The 16529-nt window shown below is 42.7% G+C and overlaps 1 protein-coding gene across 1 annotated transcript in view; it reads right to left on the reverse strand.

Moving 5' to 3' along the window:
* The window catches only part of SNX24 (sorting nexin 24), a 53719-nt gene extending 39867 nt beyond the window's left edge, over window positions 1-13852 (reverse strand). Inside the window, exon 1 of the mRNA XM_053473982.1 lies at window positions 13753-13852. Within this exon, the coding sequence (XP_053329957.1) occupies window positions 13753-13812 (60 nt within the window). The 5' untranslated portion in view covers window positions 13813-13852. The remainder of the gene's footprint in view (window positions 1-13752) is intronic.
* Window positions 13853-16529: the final 2677 nt, after the last annotated feature.

Raw genomic sequence — 16529 nt, forward strand, 5'->3', positions numbered from 1 at the left:
CCCCACAAATCAGACCAAAACGAAGCAAAAAAATGAATTTTCGTTCAACATTCGTGGGTCCACATTCACTAACTCTCTGTTTTCCTACCTTCTCTGATGACCACTTTTGCATTTTATTCTTCTCCCCTCTCTTCAATCTTCTTTTTTCCGTCTGCATCTCTGTGGAAATAACCTGGCAACTCCCGCCAAAATAGCAATGCCGCGGTGACGTCCTCCACGATGCTCCAATCGGGAAAGGGGACGTAATCGAAAGCGTCAACTGAGGGAAATATGGCGGTGCTTGCAGTAATCTCCTATCCCGATCGTGTGATCAGGGGAGAGGATGTCACAGCAAGCACCACCATATTGCCCTCAGTTCACGCGAGGACAAAACAAGAGGGATACGATACAGTAGGAAAGGATGAGTCAATCGAGTCAAGATGATCTGTAGAGGTTATTGGTCTGTCAGATGGCTTGACTAGGATGATGTCGGAGACTGTTAGGGTGGAAGGTTGTACGCTTCCCAGAAAAAGCAGGTTTTCAGAGAGCTTTTGTCTGATATGAGGGAGAAAGTCCGACGGATCAAGGAAGGGAATTCTAGAGATGGGATACAGCACGGGTGAAATCCTGAATATGTGAGTGGGTCGAGGTAACGATGTCAGGAGAGATGCTGGCCGTGAGTGGAACAAAGAGGGTGATTAGGGCTGTATTTGGATAGAAGGGTAGCAATATAGGGGGTGCAGAGTTGTTAAGGGCTCTGTAGGTTAGGGTCAGAAGTTTGAATTGGATTTTGGAGGGTATGGGGAGCCAACGGAGCGATTGAAACAGTGGAGCAGCACATGAGGAACGGTGACGGAGATAGATTAAAGAAAGATTAATCTAGCTGCTGTGTTGAGGGTGGATTGGAGTGGTGAAAGACAGGAGAGGGGGGAGAACAGAATGCATTATTTGTTGATGAGGCTGCATGGGATACTGGAGTTTTCCTTTAAAAAATACTTCTAAAATAGCAAGACTATGGAAGTATACCCATACTCAATGGCAATGGCGAACAAGCCTGTGCATTCATTGTTTTAATTCTCTGAAGATCACAAGTATCAACATTTCTCAAGGGATTAAATAACACACTTTATGTGTTTGAGCAAAAATAAATAAAACCATGAGAGAAGTCACTAATGTTTTCAACAGATTGTGCTCTAGTTCTTACTTTATTATATGTGTTTTAGAAACCCACAGAAATAATGTTATTTGGCTGAATTACTTTATTTGGGTTCATCGACTTTATCAGATCCACCTTTAATCCCTACAAAGTTTTAATTTAACTTGCAACTAGAAGTTTTTCTAGAAATGAAAAGCTGTGTAAACCAGCTCTGAGATGGATGTCTAAACACAAAACGATACCCATACTTTTTGAAAATAGTTTTACTGCACTGAGCATTTTTGAGTATATGTCTAGAAGTTTGTAACGCTTTAATTATTTAATATTTATTCCCATATATAGTTTCCCGATTCTTAATCACTGGATTGGATACAGAACAAAAAGCAAAGTAGCAATATGAAATCTATTGTGGACAAAGGGAATTTTCACAATACTACTGCTGACGACTTTACATGTAGTTTGAGGTCTGTTATATACGTAGCTTTGTTTCCATCTGAGGAAGAAACCTGAGGTCCCAACAGCTTATGTGAGATCTCCTTTTCTATGCTGGCCCACTTTGACTAAAAACTCCGTATTTACAGCTTTGGAGCCTATACCATTTGACATGACAGTAACTTCTTTTACTTTTAGGTATTACTTTTTTCAGAAATATCAATGTGCCCCTCCACTTTAAAATGTTCTATGTGAAACACTATGGAGAGCTGCCTTCTATCCCTATGACCTGGCCACCATGCCAATAGCATGGACATCTTGCCTCTGAGTGACTATATGAAATAGACACAGAGAACGCAGGTGTAAAACTTCCTTCTCCCACTCTATTGCCTTTTTGTTGCATTGGTGGCCAGGGCCATTAATAAGTAGAACATCATTAGGAAGCAATGAATAGAGCAATGTGTGCCACCTATGCCATAGAGCTTCTCCTCCCTCACACACCTCTACTACATGGCATAGCCAAAATAGGAATTATAGGTGTCCACATGGGGACACCTGCATTGAGGGGCATGACTAAAGATAGAAGGGAAAAACATGTGCGATGGGCCAGGCCCAGAGTCATAAATGAACAGAGCTAGAGACATGGTCACCCACCGACCATACCTGAAGAGCCACCGTTCAGTGTTCATCTGCAGAGCATTGTAAGGTGGCCACGTGGGAGCTGTATTGTTGCAGCACACGCTTCCATCTATTCTACGGCTCCCTGGGACGGTCTGTGGATATCTCCCCAACCTGTCCATGATCTCCAATAATTACAACGGCACTTCCTGGCCTCCCACACAGTTATGGCAAGACACAAGTATATATATCCCAAACTGATTAATTATGAGGACTATACGTATGTATATACCCACATATTTATACACGAGAAAATATTTTTCCCCTTGAGGTGTCCCTTACCCTGTGGCTTTTTATGAAAGTAGTTTACATTTCCTTCTAATTAAATCCTTAGCTCGCTGCCCTTGGATAGATATATGGAATCAACTTTCTACACCCATAAAAGAATAGAGACAATAGTATGTAGACACCTGGTATTGTTACTTTTTATTATCATAAACTCATTTAAAATATTTAACAGCCAGGGTTCACCTGCAAATCTGCAGAGCTCTAGTCACCAGCAAGCCAAAGTCTTCTGCTACCTTCCACTAGATCTGAATGGTTGACATTCTCCGCTTCCGCAAACAATCAGACTGTATTAAAATAACTGTACACTGATAATGCCAGGAACATGACAAATTACAAGCCGGGAGTGAGATACCAAAAGGTTCACAAGCCAAGCCCATTTGCAAGTAAATTATATTGTGTAGATGTGGCGTGCTCAATGCATGACAAACTGAAGCAATTTCAGCGGTGTCTGAGGATCTAGGTTAGATTCCTGCGATGTCGGCTGAGGTTCGTTTCCACAATTGTGCAGAGTTCCCAGATCTGAATCACTGGGGGCTCCAAAGGGCTTTACTTGACAAGCCACAAATAATTACAGTGCACTCTTTCCATTTTACTTTATTATGTTCTACCTCTTATCTGCAGGCTTTGGGCACTTGCGTACAAGAAGGGTCGGTTCTATTTTGACCACAACCACAACATAACATTGCTCTTTTGCTGATATCATTAATAAAAAGTAGGCCCCGCCGTCAAAACATACATATATATTTTATCAGGTATAGTTCATTGTCCGTACTGAGAAAATGGAGAGGTGGGTGACTAGGAGCGGAGCCCAATGGTCTTTATGATTGAAAAATTATAAGGGCAAGCTCCTGTTCATCTGTTCTATTCAGGTTCTGTAAGCTTTGAATTACTGGAAAAGCACATTTGAAAAATGAGACATAAAAATTTTCGGCGGACAGAACAAAAACCTCACCTGTTAATATAAGTAGCAAGGTATCCCGTGGCTATAGGTGTAAGAGTTTAGATAAATAGATTACAGCTCTTATCTACCTCGTAGAACATTAGGAAAAATAACCTTAGTATTCTAATTTAGGTAGAAGGGCTAATCCAATAGAAAATGACAGACGCAATGGTCCAAATGGTTCTTATCTGCTGTCTGTGTTTCTAGGCAAACATACTTTAAAATTTAACCTAGTGGCTACTGCTGATTTGGTGGTCAGCTGGGAAGGAAAAGGTATACATTACTCAACACAACATCAATCACTGTCTATATGCTGGATCTGTAGCAGGGTGTCTCGGCACAGATCACCCTCATGTGCTGACCCTCTCTAATTCCAGTGTCTGCAGAGACTGTCTTCCTCTCTCACGTACCCAAACATGAGATGCTAGAGACTGGACATAAGGGTATTGGCCATCTGGCCCATGTACAACTGTCACTGCAAGGTGAGGCTGAGACCACCACAAGGATTCTCATTAAGCGATTAAGGATATGCTTCATAGAATATAGCATTCTGATTTTTTTTAATAATTACCGTATTTGCTCGATTATAAGACGACCCTGATTATAAGACGACCCCCCAAAATCTGAATATTAAGAAAAAGCCTGAATATAAGACGACCCCAAAGGAAAAAAGTTTTACCGCTAAATGTTAATTTATGTAAACTATTTTTTTTAATAAAAGCTATGATTGAGAAAAATATTTTTTTTGTTTTTATTTCTTGTATTTTCCAACCTGTCCCCCAGTTACGCACATCTGCCCCCAGGCTTGCCACTCCAATATGGCACTGTGGCCCATGATATGCCTTTTAACCCTCTATATGCCACTGTGTCCCATGGTATGCCTTTTGACCCCCTATGTGCCACTCTGCCTCCAGAAATGCCTTATACCCCTATATCCCATTCTGGCATTTAGGGGGTTAAAATGCATATTATGGGGCAGAGTGGCATATAGGGAGGTATAAGGCATTTCAGGAGGCAGAGTGGCATTAAGGGAGTTAAAAGACATTGTATAGAGCACTCTGCCTCCAGAAATGCCTTATACCCCTATATGCCACTCTGGCATTTAGGGGGTTAAAAGGCATATTATGGGGCAGAGTGGCATATAGGGAGGTATAAGGCATTTCAGGAGGGAGAGTGCTCTATTAAATGCCCCCTTAACGCCACTCCAGAAATGCCCTATGACCCCATTTAACACACACACACACCCTATACCCCCATTTAACAAACACACACACACACACACTCTCTCTCTCTCTCTCTCTCCCCCCCCTTCCCCCTCTCTCACCTCTCAGCCCTCTCTTACCGGTGCTTCCAGCCGGGGCAGCGGGTTGACGTCGCCTTCCGTTGCAGCCGGAAGGAGGTGGAGTTGGCAGCGGGGGTTTGTATGCGTCCGTCGCATATACTTTCCCCGGCTGTCAGAGATCAGAGTTCCCCGCACCGGTGCGGGGAACTCTGATCTCTGACAGTCGGGGAAGGTCTACGCGACGGACGCAGACAACCCCCGCTGCTAGCCACACCTCCTTCCGGCTGCAGCGGACGTTGTCTACGCGGATCGCGTGGACGTCAATCCGCTGCCCCGGCAATACAGCAGGAAGCACCGGTAAGTGTGTGTATGATGGGGGGGGGTGTGAGACAGGAGGATCCAGGTCCCCTGCAGCGGTGCGGGGGATCTGGATCTTAGTCGCCTAATCAGACCTCTATTTGAGGTCTGATTAGAAGACGACCCCGATTAGAAGACGAGGGGTATTTTTCAGAGCATTTGCTCTGAAAAAAACCTCGTCTTATAATCGAGCAAATACGGTACATTGTTACTCTATGCTTAACACACATCTCCTGTTCTATTTCATAATACTAGGGATGCATTTAGGAGCCAGGCAGTAATATTTACAAGAAAACTTGGTTTCTGTAAAGTTTTTGGCATTTTATATTAATAGGAAAGATATCTCGAATGATGTTTTTTTCTACATGTTAAATTCAGCAGAGTAGATGGAGAAGCACCTTTAAGTTTCCAAGGTATCCTCTTGCAAGTGCAGACCCCCCATATGCATTTGCCCCTTTGCCCACCCCAGGCTATTTTCAATGCAAACAGACAATAGTGGCAAAAATCACTAGACCAAGGAGGCTGCGGTTTCTACTTAAGGTAAGTGATTTAATTTTTTAGAATGCATATTAAAGTACCTTAATATGCATTCTTCTTTAGCGAGACTGGCAGGGAAGCCAATTTGTAATATGCAGCTTTGACATCATACCCTTACCATCTAAAAGTAAGGTGGAAGTAGCAGATAAATCTCATAACAGAATTGTACCCTGATCAGAAGCATCGCACAGCTGAACCAAAATTTTATTAAAACTCGCAATTAAAAATCACTATTGGAGCAACTGTATTAATAGTTTTCGACTTGAATCCATACATGCGTCCTGTATCCTTGGGCTGCTCATTAGAAGAAAACTGCATGTTAAACAGATGACCAGTGCTATTTGTGGAGACAAATTCTTCTCTGTTGACACACGGGTCAGAGGGTCAAGATCTCCTCTAATTCAAACTAACAAGAAGACATGTTAATGTTTGTGATTAAGCAAGTAGACTGAGGACAGCTATTGACACATTCTGCTCGTCTCCACTTCTATGGTTGACCTTGCGTTTGGACTAGTTTTTTGCAGACACGTTGCCAATGGCAGTTAATGAGCACCGACACAAGCTACGCTAGTGATCAGCAATCCTGAACATCCACTTTGCTTTGTTTAATCTTCTATTAGTGTTTTCCCCAATGCTGCTAGCTATATTTGCTTCCATTTTCACCATTAATCTTCTTCACTCCACAAATGTGTCTACACCGAGTAAAATGACTTTTTTAAAGCCAGCAAGGCTGCTATTTTAACGTGTTTTTATTTGGAACTACATACAGTGGTGTACTTTGGTTGGGCAAAGCCAAAATGGCTTATTCCTCAACCACCGTCATCTCTATTAAGCACAGGGGTATGATGTAACACCCCAACACTGGCTCAAAAAGGATGACCAGCACCAAGTAAGGTTACTATGGAGGCTGTGTCGTCTAGACCTCTAGGTTACAAGGGACATCTCTGATCTCCCCAACCAGCACATTAAGCAGTAGTATGATAATCCAATAGGGAATCTGCCCCAGCAGAGGGCTTCCGATCCCTGCACATACCTGTACAACCAAAACCATAAAACTTTAAGCTCACAGAATTAGCAGAAAAAATAAAAATACCTGAACAGAACATTACAACCTGCTCCTGGTTCCCATGGCAGTCAAAGCTTCCTTATATTGATGCCTGTGGGAAGACTTGTGAAAGACAATGCGTCATTTAGAAACATGTCCATTCTCAACATAAGCCTCTTGTACTCAATATCAAGGGTCTGGGTGAGTTAGGGCAGTGATGTCAAACAAGGACTCCTTGGACAGCAAAAAAGGCATGTTCTGTGGATATCCCAGCGTGTGGGTACAGGCAACTCAATCACCAAGATAGAAATTGATTAAATTGCTCATTTTTAGAAGGAATATGCAGAGTTCCTGGTCTGTTTCTGACCTTGAGACCTGGACATCAACAACTATGAATTAGTAGACAGTTATTTTACACATAAAGAGTCCAGACACCATACAGCAGTACTATCAATACCCTCCTAATGGAAGGCCAGTATTTTAGATCTACCACTCATGACACATTTCTCACAAGCCAACATTTAACCTGTACTCATGCTTCAAATAAATGTCCTGCCACTTTCAGTGATATAGGACTTTAGCTGAGGTGTGTTTAGGCCTAGACCCAGAGCAAGACTCAGAGACTCAAGTGATAGACTACACAAAAGAGTTCTTTTGGCACAGATGTCTGTCTCTTGTTTCCTCTCTATTCCATCCAAAGAAGATACCTCCAAAGGCCAATGGCATATGCCCTGGGCACTCCAAAAAAACATTTGGGAATTGAGATTCAACATTGATATAAGAAAAAGTAATACATCTTACGCATTTTAAATTTACAAATGTTACTGAGGCAATTTATTTACTGGACACAAAGTTGCCTCTAACAGCTGTCCAGGACCATTTCTAATATTATACATTGATGTTCAAATGCAAGTGAATAATAACATAATAGCCAATAATCGCATATGTAGAAATTGGCGACAAGAGCATAGTAAATGCAATTAGAAGCTCAATAAGTGATTAGTATACGGCTTGTGTGACCTCCGTGTGATAAATGGGTAGCCCCTTGACTTGCTGGGTCATCAGAAATCAAACCCTAAGGTAATTTATGCTGTATAGTATCTCAGTCCACATACAAAATGGCTTTCTGGTATTGACACATGGGGAATATTTAAATGATAACCAGCAATCATGTGCATCGCTTTGAGGTTGAATTATCCCCAATGGTCATTGTCTTTAAGAGTTCAAATTTAAGGGTCAAACTGTTGCTGTTTGCACTTATTAAACATGTTCAATGGTCAAGATGTTAACATCACAAAGGTCATGTGGAAACACACCCAAGCCCCATAATGTTACATCACTGTTCAACTAAATATCCTTGTGGCTGTTAGTATGTATATATGTAAGGTATGGGGGAGGGCAGTGATCTACCTTGTGCCCCACCATGGCCGTCCTGTACGGTTTCCTTTTAGCGCTGGACTTCCATGAGCAGATAGCCGAACACAGAATACACGCGCAGCCACATGCAGAAATGCCTGTCTAGTCGTAATTCAGGGAGTGCACCCAACAATGCGCAACCACACGCTTTGCCTTTATCATAAACATACGTGCGCACATTCCTAACATACTAGAGGCCTCTACAAGCTGTTCAGCTAAAAACAAAATAATCTTTCTTATGCCAAAAACAGCATAAAGGAACTATAAACATCGGCCAGAGCATGCCTGTCTTCCAAGTGAACAAACGGATGTTTTAACCATTGTTGAATTCTTTTCGAGACATTACCCTTGTCCCCTAAACAAGTGTAACTGATTTTCCACCTGTCAGGGCAGGTGAATCAGAAGCTTCTCATCTATTTTCTCTCGTTCCTCCGAGAACCCTCATTCTCTAATGGACTCGAACGTTACACATTCTGCAATAATGTAATGCCAAGTGGCATGGCTAGAGAGACAGACTTCACCTTAACCATTTAAGCGGATAAACTCATCTTATGTAAATTCTGTAATAACTGCGTTTATAGGGGGACACTAATTCCCAGATTTGTTTTTACTGGATATCTCCCGACAATTCAAATGGCCAAAAAGGGAAACATTACCTTAGCTGTTGTGGTTAATGCGTGATCAGCGAGTTACTGAGACATTAATTGTACCTTTGTGACTAGTTTTTAGTTATTTATGTAATTTAACAAGGCACACAGAAAAAGAACACAATTTGTAAACTTTAACCCCTTAATGACAAAGCCCGTACATGTACGGGCTCAAAATGCATCGGTTTAGGGACCGCCCATTGTGCTTAAGGGGTTAATGTTTATATATGCAATATTGTGTTCTTATTGTGTTCTAGAACACTGCGATACAAATGCAGAAAACATTCTGAGCATCTAGAAAAGAGGCACATCATACCTTCTACCCACTTTCATGCCGGAATAAAGTATGAAGAATGTGTCTAAACAGGCATTGGTTGTGTGCGCATTTCTTATGCATAATCCTCTTTTGTCATAATTCAGGCTAAAAAACAAAAGATTGGCTGAAAATGTGGTTAATGCACCCTATTTGGATTGAAAGAAGAACGTAAAATAAAGTAACTGTCTGTTTTTAGCAGTGGTGTCCTAAATGGCCTTTTCTCCTCCAAACCTAAGTAGCCATTTCAGTAATTGTCTAGATCCTTGTTGCTTATGCTAAAAATAAATACATAAAAAGGGTATCGACAGAAAAGACAAATCTGCCCTGAGAGTCTAACCATAACATGTATGTTTTCTCCTTAATTGCCAGTTTACACTCGCTACTTCAGACATTATAATTAGCACTTGTAAAATATATACACTCATTTGCATAAACATCTAGTAAACGTCTGTTTGTATACTGCAAGAAAATGATACTTAGTAGGGGCTAATTACCTTCTAACAACATGCTGACAGCACCGTTTTCAACAACAACATTTCTGCCACAATATAATATCCAAATAACAGTTTAATGAAGAATACATAATAAAGTAATCTTAAATTACTTTTATGTACATTCTTTATGTGTGCATATAAATAAACAGGGCAGGTATGGGGAGGGGGAATTGGCTGAGAGTCCAGAAGCCTCTCCTGATTTGAGTTCCTCCACTCAGAGGTCAGAGTAAGCCGCAGCCAGCATCAGGTAAGAAACTCACTGTGTATGTATGTGACTGTGGTTGTCTGAGACTGCTCATGTCTGGTAATGGAGGGGTTAATTGTCTGAGACTGCTCAGGTCTGGTAATGGAGGGGGTTAATTGTCTGAGACTGCTCATGTCTGGTAATGGAGGGGGTTAATTGTCTGAGACTGCTCATGTCTGGTAATGGAGGGGGTTAATTGTCTGAGACTGCTCATGTCTGGTTATGGAGGGGGTTAATTGTCTGAGACTGCTCATGTCTTGTAATGGAGGTTAGGCTTCCTAATTCATATAATATAAAATGTATTTTATGTGTATGTGATGGTGTTTGCGTATATGTGAATCAGTGTGCAGGTGATAGCAGAAATAAAATGCGGTCACCCTAGCCCTCACTGGTAGACTGGTAGTCTCACGCGACGCTTTGATGACATCTTTGCCCCCAACCGGCCTCCGTGCCGCATCTTTGCGCTAAACGTGCTTGTCGTTGCCCCCATACGGCTTGTCTGCACCATCTTTGCCACCAAAAAACATAAGTAGTAGGGAAGGTGCTGGCAGTCTAGAGGGAGGGCCTAGACATTTTTTTCTCTAAATAAATGATAATCACATACTATATTGAAATGATGCAGATCCAGAGCTGCACTTCACCATCGCTAACTACACTCCGCTTAAGAAGCCCATCAATGAGAGGAAAGCGCTCCCATTACAAATGGTGGAAATGTCTTCTCTCCTGGACTCTTCCGCAAGCCAGTGTTGACTAGAAGCGGAGATCATGTGTTCCAACAAATGCATCCCCTTTAAGCCAAGGAGAAGGGAAAGAGAGCAAATGCACTTTGAAAAACGTTAATTTAACGGGGACATTCGCCCATCGTATGCACTAAAGTTCATATTATGGTCGGAGAGTCCATTTAAATTAGGCGCTTATTGCAATAACATCTTCTATTATATTAACCCTTTCAAGACTGGGGGTTCCATACCCTAAAGCACAGAGGTTTTGTTTGTTAACAATGATTTCCCGTTTCCATATTTGATGAACCCACACAATTTAAAAAATCTTTTTGTTCAGGACATGTAGGCCACTTCTTTTTAAAATAATAGAAATACATAAAAATTAATTATTAGTGATTTTTTTGAAAGAACAAAACTTTTCTCCCTCCCTTCCCTCTGATCTGCCTGTGCCGATCAGACTGTGGTCAGCAAGCAGGGCTATATAGCCCTGCATTACTAACAGCAAGAGTTGCGATCAACAAGAAGGGAAGCGATCAGAGATTCCATCTGGGTCTCTCTTGTCTTCCAGTGAATTTCTGATGGGTCTCAGCATTGACACCTACTGGGAGGGAATGCCCGATTACATGATCAGGCATTCCTTATATAACGGTGTACCAGCGCTAATGCTGAACCCCATTACATATGAATGGTCGTCAGGAAGCCAGCAATGCTGCCCTGTAGCAGCAGGGAGATGTCCCTGCGGCTGCAACAAATTGATGACCCACAGGTACATCCTAGCAGCAAAATCCCCCCATGCAGTTGCAAAACAGACATTTGATGCATAGGATGGATTGTCCCATCAATATTTTTCTAGGATAGCTTTATGCACACTCCAAGCTTACATGAATCGCTTTACTGTGTCTGTCTGTACTGCTTCCACCCAAAGTCTACTCCAGGTATTTACTACCCTTTTTTTAAAGCTTAATTTTTCACATAAGCTCTCAATCTTGCCTCCTTCAAATTTAAATCATGCTCTCTATTTCTGGCACTCATCTTGGAGTTAATTTAACCGCTGACATATTTGAATGTCCAATTATTTAAGCAATGTTCTCCATACAGGGTATTCTTAAAAAAGGTCTCACCAGCGATCTTTAAATAGACATGTAAGATTTAATTTTAATGGTGCAAAGCCCTAAAATATATTTAGGCATGCAAGACCATCTTTCGGTTCCCAATGATGCAGAGAAAGGTCTGATGCTGGATGGGGTTGCGAGGTTGGCTTTTTCATACCAGCTGGAAAGGCACCCATGCCTTAAAGCGATAAGGTTTGTAAGTTACATAGAACCCGATAAGATTTCTGGTTTCTTTACATTTTCTAACTCCAATAACTAAAGAATACAATCACTGATTTGCTTGTGATAAAACGTACAATAGATGCAAATATGCAATCCATGGAAACACAATGAGCATTGTGCAGAAATACTTGGCAATTAACCCAACACCAGTTGCATTACATGGAAAAACAATCGTCCCATTTATCCTGATTTATCAGTCATCGGCCTCATCTTAGATTCAGGATAAACATATGACTATGCCGTGCATGTTTAAATTCCATCACTGATTTAATCTCTACCACTTCTGTTTGGAGTCTGATCCACTTATCTACCGCCCTCCAAGTAAACAAGAACTTTTACTTCATAATCACTCCTAAGTTCCTCTCTTCCGTTTTTACTGACAGAACAGTGCCACCAATGCTATATTCTGCCTTGGGATTTTTGTCCCAAGTGCGTCATTTTACATTTATCAACATTAAACTGCAGCTGCCGCACTCTTCTAGCTTACTTAAATCACTTGACTTATTTCATCACAAATATCTACCCTGTTGTAGACCTTTGTATCATCAGCCAAAAGACATACCATGCCATTAAGACCCTCTGTAATATTACTAATAAAAATATTAAAAAGTACTGATCCCTGAGGTACCCCACAACTGACAAGCCCTTCCTCTGAATAAATAACATTAACTGCCATTAACTTCCACCTCCAGTCACCCAACCATTGCCTTCTTCATCCAAACCTAAACCCTGCTAATGATTTACGAGTGTTTTTTGGGGCACAGCATTAAATACCTTACCGACAACTGGGTAGGAGCAGTTCTTTAAAGCAAAAAGAAGTTAAAAACATAGAAAGAAGAAGTTCCAGAGCTGGTATTGTGCTGTGTCTGAAATTATGAAACCAGCAGTCATGCTAGTGACAGCATAGTCATCTGGGAATGGGGAACACGAATAACCCTATTGCTATTTATCAGAGCAACGTGAATCATAATAATAAATATTATCATATGCTAGACTGTGAAGCAAAACAAAAGAGCCATTTTATTCATTACAGATGGAACATATGGAACGCTATGGAACATAGAAGCAACAGGCTTCAGCAGCAGAGAAGAACCATTCAGCCCGTCCGGTTGGCACATTTTTCCTGATGGAAGGACTCTTAATCAGTACTTGGTCTCGTCTTAGATTCAGAATCGCTTTATGCCCATCCCATGCATGTTTAAATTCCCTCACTTTAATAGCCTCTACCACTTCTGATGGGAGGCTGTTCCATTTATCTACAACCCTTGCAGTAAAGTAAAACTTCCTGCGCCCTGTTGCATTAGTGTGCGGCGGAGCTCGCCAGGGGCAAATAAAGGGGTCTGCAGGACAGGTGCCCACCACAAGGTGAGTCAGAGTCACTGATGTGTAGGGGGCATTTGCTGCAATCTCTGCCGCCTGCTGCATGTAACAGGGGTAAGAGAAGCTGCCTTTACTCTGTATTATCACATCTTCTCTGCAAGCCATGTATAAGGGACATGCGAGGTGACCTTAAATGTCCTCTTTTTTCATTGATCTTAAAATAAATTGCTTATGTCGCTGATGAATGCTATTATATTGTTTGTTTAGGAGAATTATGATAATGAGCTCGCCCCACCCGGCCAATTGATGAGCAGCATTATAATGAAGCTCCATGTCTGCTGGGTGGAAGCAGACATCCTAAACTTCAGGGGTTGGCAGCCACGGTGTTATTCGGTGTGACAAGCCGATGACCTAACAGTCTGCTTCTCGGCCATGTATTAATAATGCCATTATTTCTGTGCTTTATTCCCCGGGAATTAAGCGTGTTATACATGTTCCTGGGTGTTCAGATGCGTTACTATGGAATGTGTGCATATAATCCGTCCATCCCCGCCCCTTTCCCTACCGTGTACCCCCTTTCCAGATCGTTGTCCTCGTAGCGGAATGACGGGATATAAACCTCCATCGCGTCGATCCGCCGGTACCGAAGCACGGGGAGGGGGGACTGGGGGAATAGTGGGTGGCGGCCAATGGAATGTCTCCCCGTGACGTCACTGTGTGTACAGGCGAGCATTGAGCGGCACCGCGCCAGGGAAACGCTGAGTACGGAGAAGCCGCTATCACGTGACGCGTCATCTGATTCTCCCTGCCTGGATGGAGTGGGAGGCTGACGATGCAAGAGTGAGGGGAGCGTTAATAATGTACAAATGAAGCGAAGTATGAGACACGTGACAGTAGTGATGGGACGCTGTGTGATGGGGGGACGGTAACCCTCAGGAGGAGCGCTGTTTGTAGGTCAAAGATCGCTAATCACATTCGCCAGATTCTCAAATTTTCTAATATCTTTCAGAACTACACTCCAGTTCTCATCTCTTGTGTTGGGAGTTCCTTGAGTAGATCGCATAACATAAGACCGCATCTTGGTACTAAATGGGCTTTTCTCCTCCAAACCTAGGTAGCAAACTTCTAGATCCCTGTTATCTATGCTAAAAATAAATACAGAAAAGGGGTATAAACAGAAAAGACAAATCTGCCCGAGTCTAACCATAACATGTATGTTTTTTTTCATTAATTGCCAGTTTACATTCACTACTTCACACATTATAAATTACTACTTATATACTGCAAGCAAATTATGGCCGGAGAGGCGGTTTAAATCATGTGCATAATGTCCCTATATCTCCTCAATTTCCCCCAATTTTCTTTGCTGCTGCCACATTAGGTGGCCACATTCTGTTCCTGGACCAGAGGGTGGTCTCGCAGTGAGTGGCACCCGGAGCTTGGTGGATGCCAGGTGAATACTACCTACCGGAATGTAGGTTGTAAAGTTTGGTGGAGGAGGGCTAATGGTCTGGGGCTAGTTTTCACAATTCTCCCTAAGCTTTCTAGTTTCCAGACTTATTAGGGCCGACACAGGCGAAGCTTCCTGTAACATTACAATAAAGGCATAGTCCCTCTCTGCGGTGAAAAGGTTTCTCCTCGTCAAACGTGCGGTGCCGATTTGCATTAGTTCCGAAGGTCTACGCAGCAAATGTAAGCAATCTAGGCCTCCAAGTCAGACAGCAAATCTTTCAGATGGTCAAACAGTGCATTAGGGAAGAACACCACTAAAGTCTCATTATTCCAGGACACTTCAGCAGCCAAGCATCGAAGATTCAATGGCATCATTGGATAAAGAATGGGAACCTTAGTGGAGAGAGAGGAGACTGAAAGAGGCAGTATGGCTTCAGCTGGGCATGTCAAACTCTTGCCTGAAGGTAGTTGACCAGATGGATATTATGTTGCCAGAAGTCATCCAAGGTAAAGTTCTGTCAGTGAGTAGTGACATGACATACCCTACTCAGGATGTGTCAGATAGGAACAGATGAGGAGACAAAATTAATGGAGTACTGGTTGAGGAACCCCCTGCAACTAGACTTATCTCCACCATAGCAAGGAGGTAGACATAGGGTTGAAGGAAACATTGGTTCTGGCTGAGGAGGAGCCGAGACCACCACTGGTGGCTGGACATGAGTCGGATCAGTTCTGGCTAGTAGCGACTGGCATTTTCAATTTTGACCTCGCAAACAGACATCTTTTGGATCTCTGTGGGATCCATAGGTGGCCCTAGTACTGTAAGGACACCCTTTTTAGCAGGATAGGCTTTTGGTCAGAGCTATAAGTGCAGGACTCAGCAGCAAAACAGAAAGTAGAGGCCCAATTGCTAGACAATAGACAAAGTCAAAAAGATGGCTGGACCAGAACCAGAAGAACTCTTTCATAATGCCAAATCAAATAAACAGCAAGCAGGGTCAGGACAAGGCTCACAATAAATCACAAAAACAATGCAGGAACACCACAGGAGTGTTACACCAACCTTGGGCAACAAGATACTTAATATATGCCAAAAAAACGAAATAACAGGTCACATGAGGCCAGCCAGAGGTTAACGACATCATACCTGATTGCCCACTGTCTGTTCACTTAACAGGGTAGCAGACATGCGTTGAGGAAGCCCACTACCTCGGAAGACCCCGTGGGATATCACGGGAGGACCTACAGAGGTGAGCTGGCAAATGGTGTGGAGGAGCGAGCTGGCAAATGGTGTGGAGGAGCCCCAAGACAGAGGTAAGTCATGACAAACAAATAATGTTAAGTATTTGTGGTACCGTGTTTCCCCGATAGTAAGACACCCCCGATTGTAAGACGTATCGGGAGTTTCAGAGGGGTCGGCTAATATAAGCCGTACCCCGAAAGTTATACATATGTCTTACTTTCGGGGAAACACGGGGGATTTGCCGGGTCCGCCACTCTAAGGGGCCGGGAAGTCCCCACCAAGGCCGGCCTTACGTGTCTGCGGCCGCACAGGATTTAAATTAAAACATCGGGGGTTTTTTTTAACTTTATTTAACATCCTCCATGTTAAATAAAGTTAAAAAAAACTTTATTTAACATGGAGGATGTTAAATAAAGTTTTTTTAACTTTATTTAACATGGAGGATGTTAAATAAAGTTGAAAAAAAACCCCGATGTTTTTATTTAAACCCTGTGCGGCCGCAGACCCCTAAGGCCGGCCCCTTAGAGCAGGGCCGACCTTTGGGGTGTGCGACCGCACAGGGCGCCACACTCCAGGGGGTGCCAACCTGCGGCACCCGGCACCCCTCCAGAGACGGACAGTAATGTCCGCCGCTGGAGGAGCAGGCT

Source organism: Spea bombifrons, chromosome 1 (genome assembly GCF_027358695.1).
Source record: "Spea bombifrons isolate aSpeBom1 chromosome 1, aSpeBom1.2.pri, whole genome shotgun sequence".
NCBI lineage: Eukaryota > Metazoa > Chordata > Amphibia > Anura > Pelobatidae > Spea > Spea bombifrons.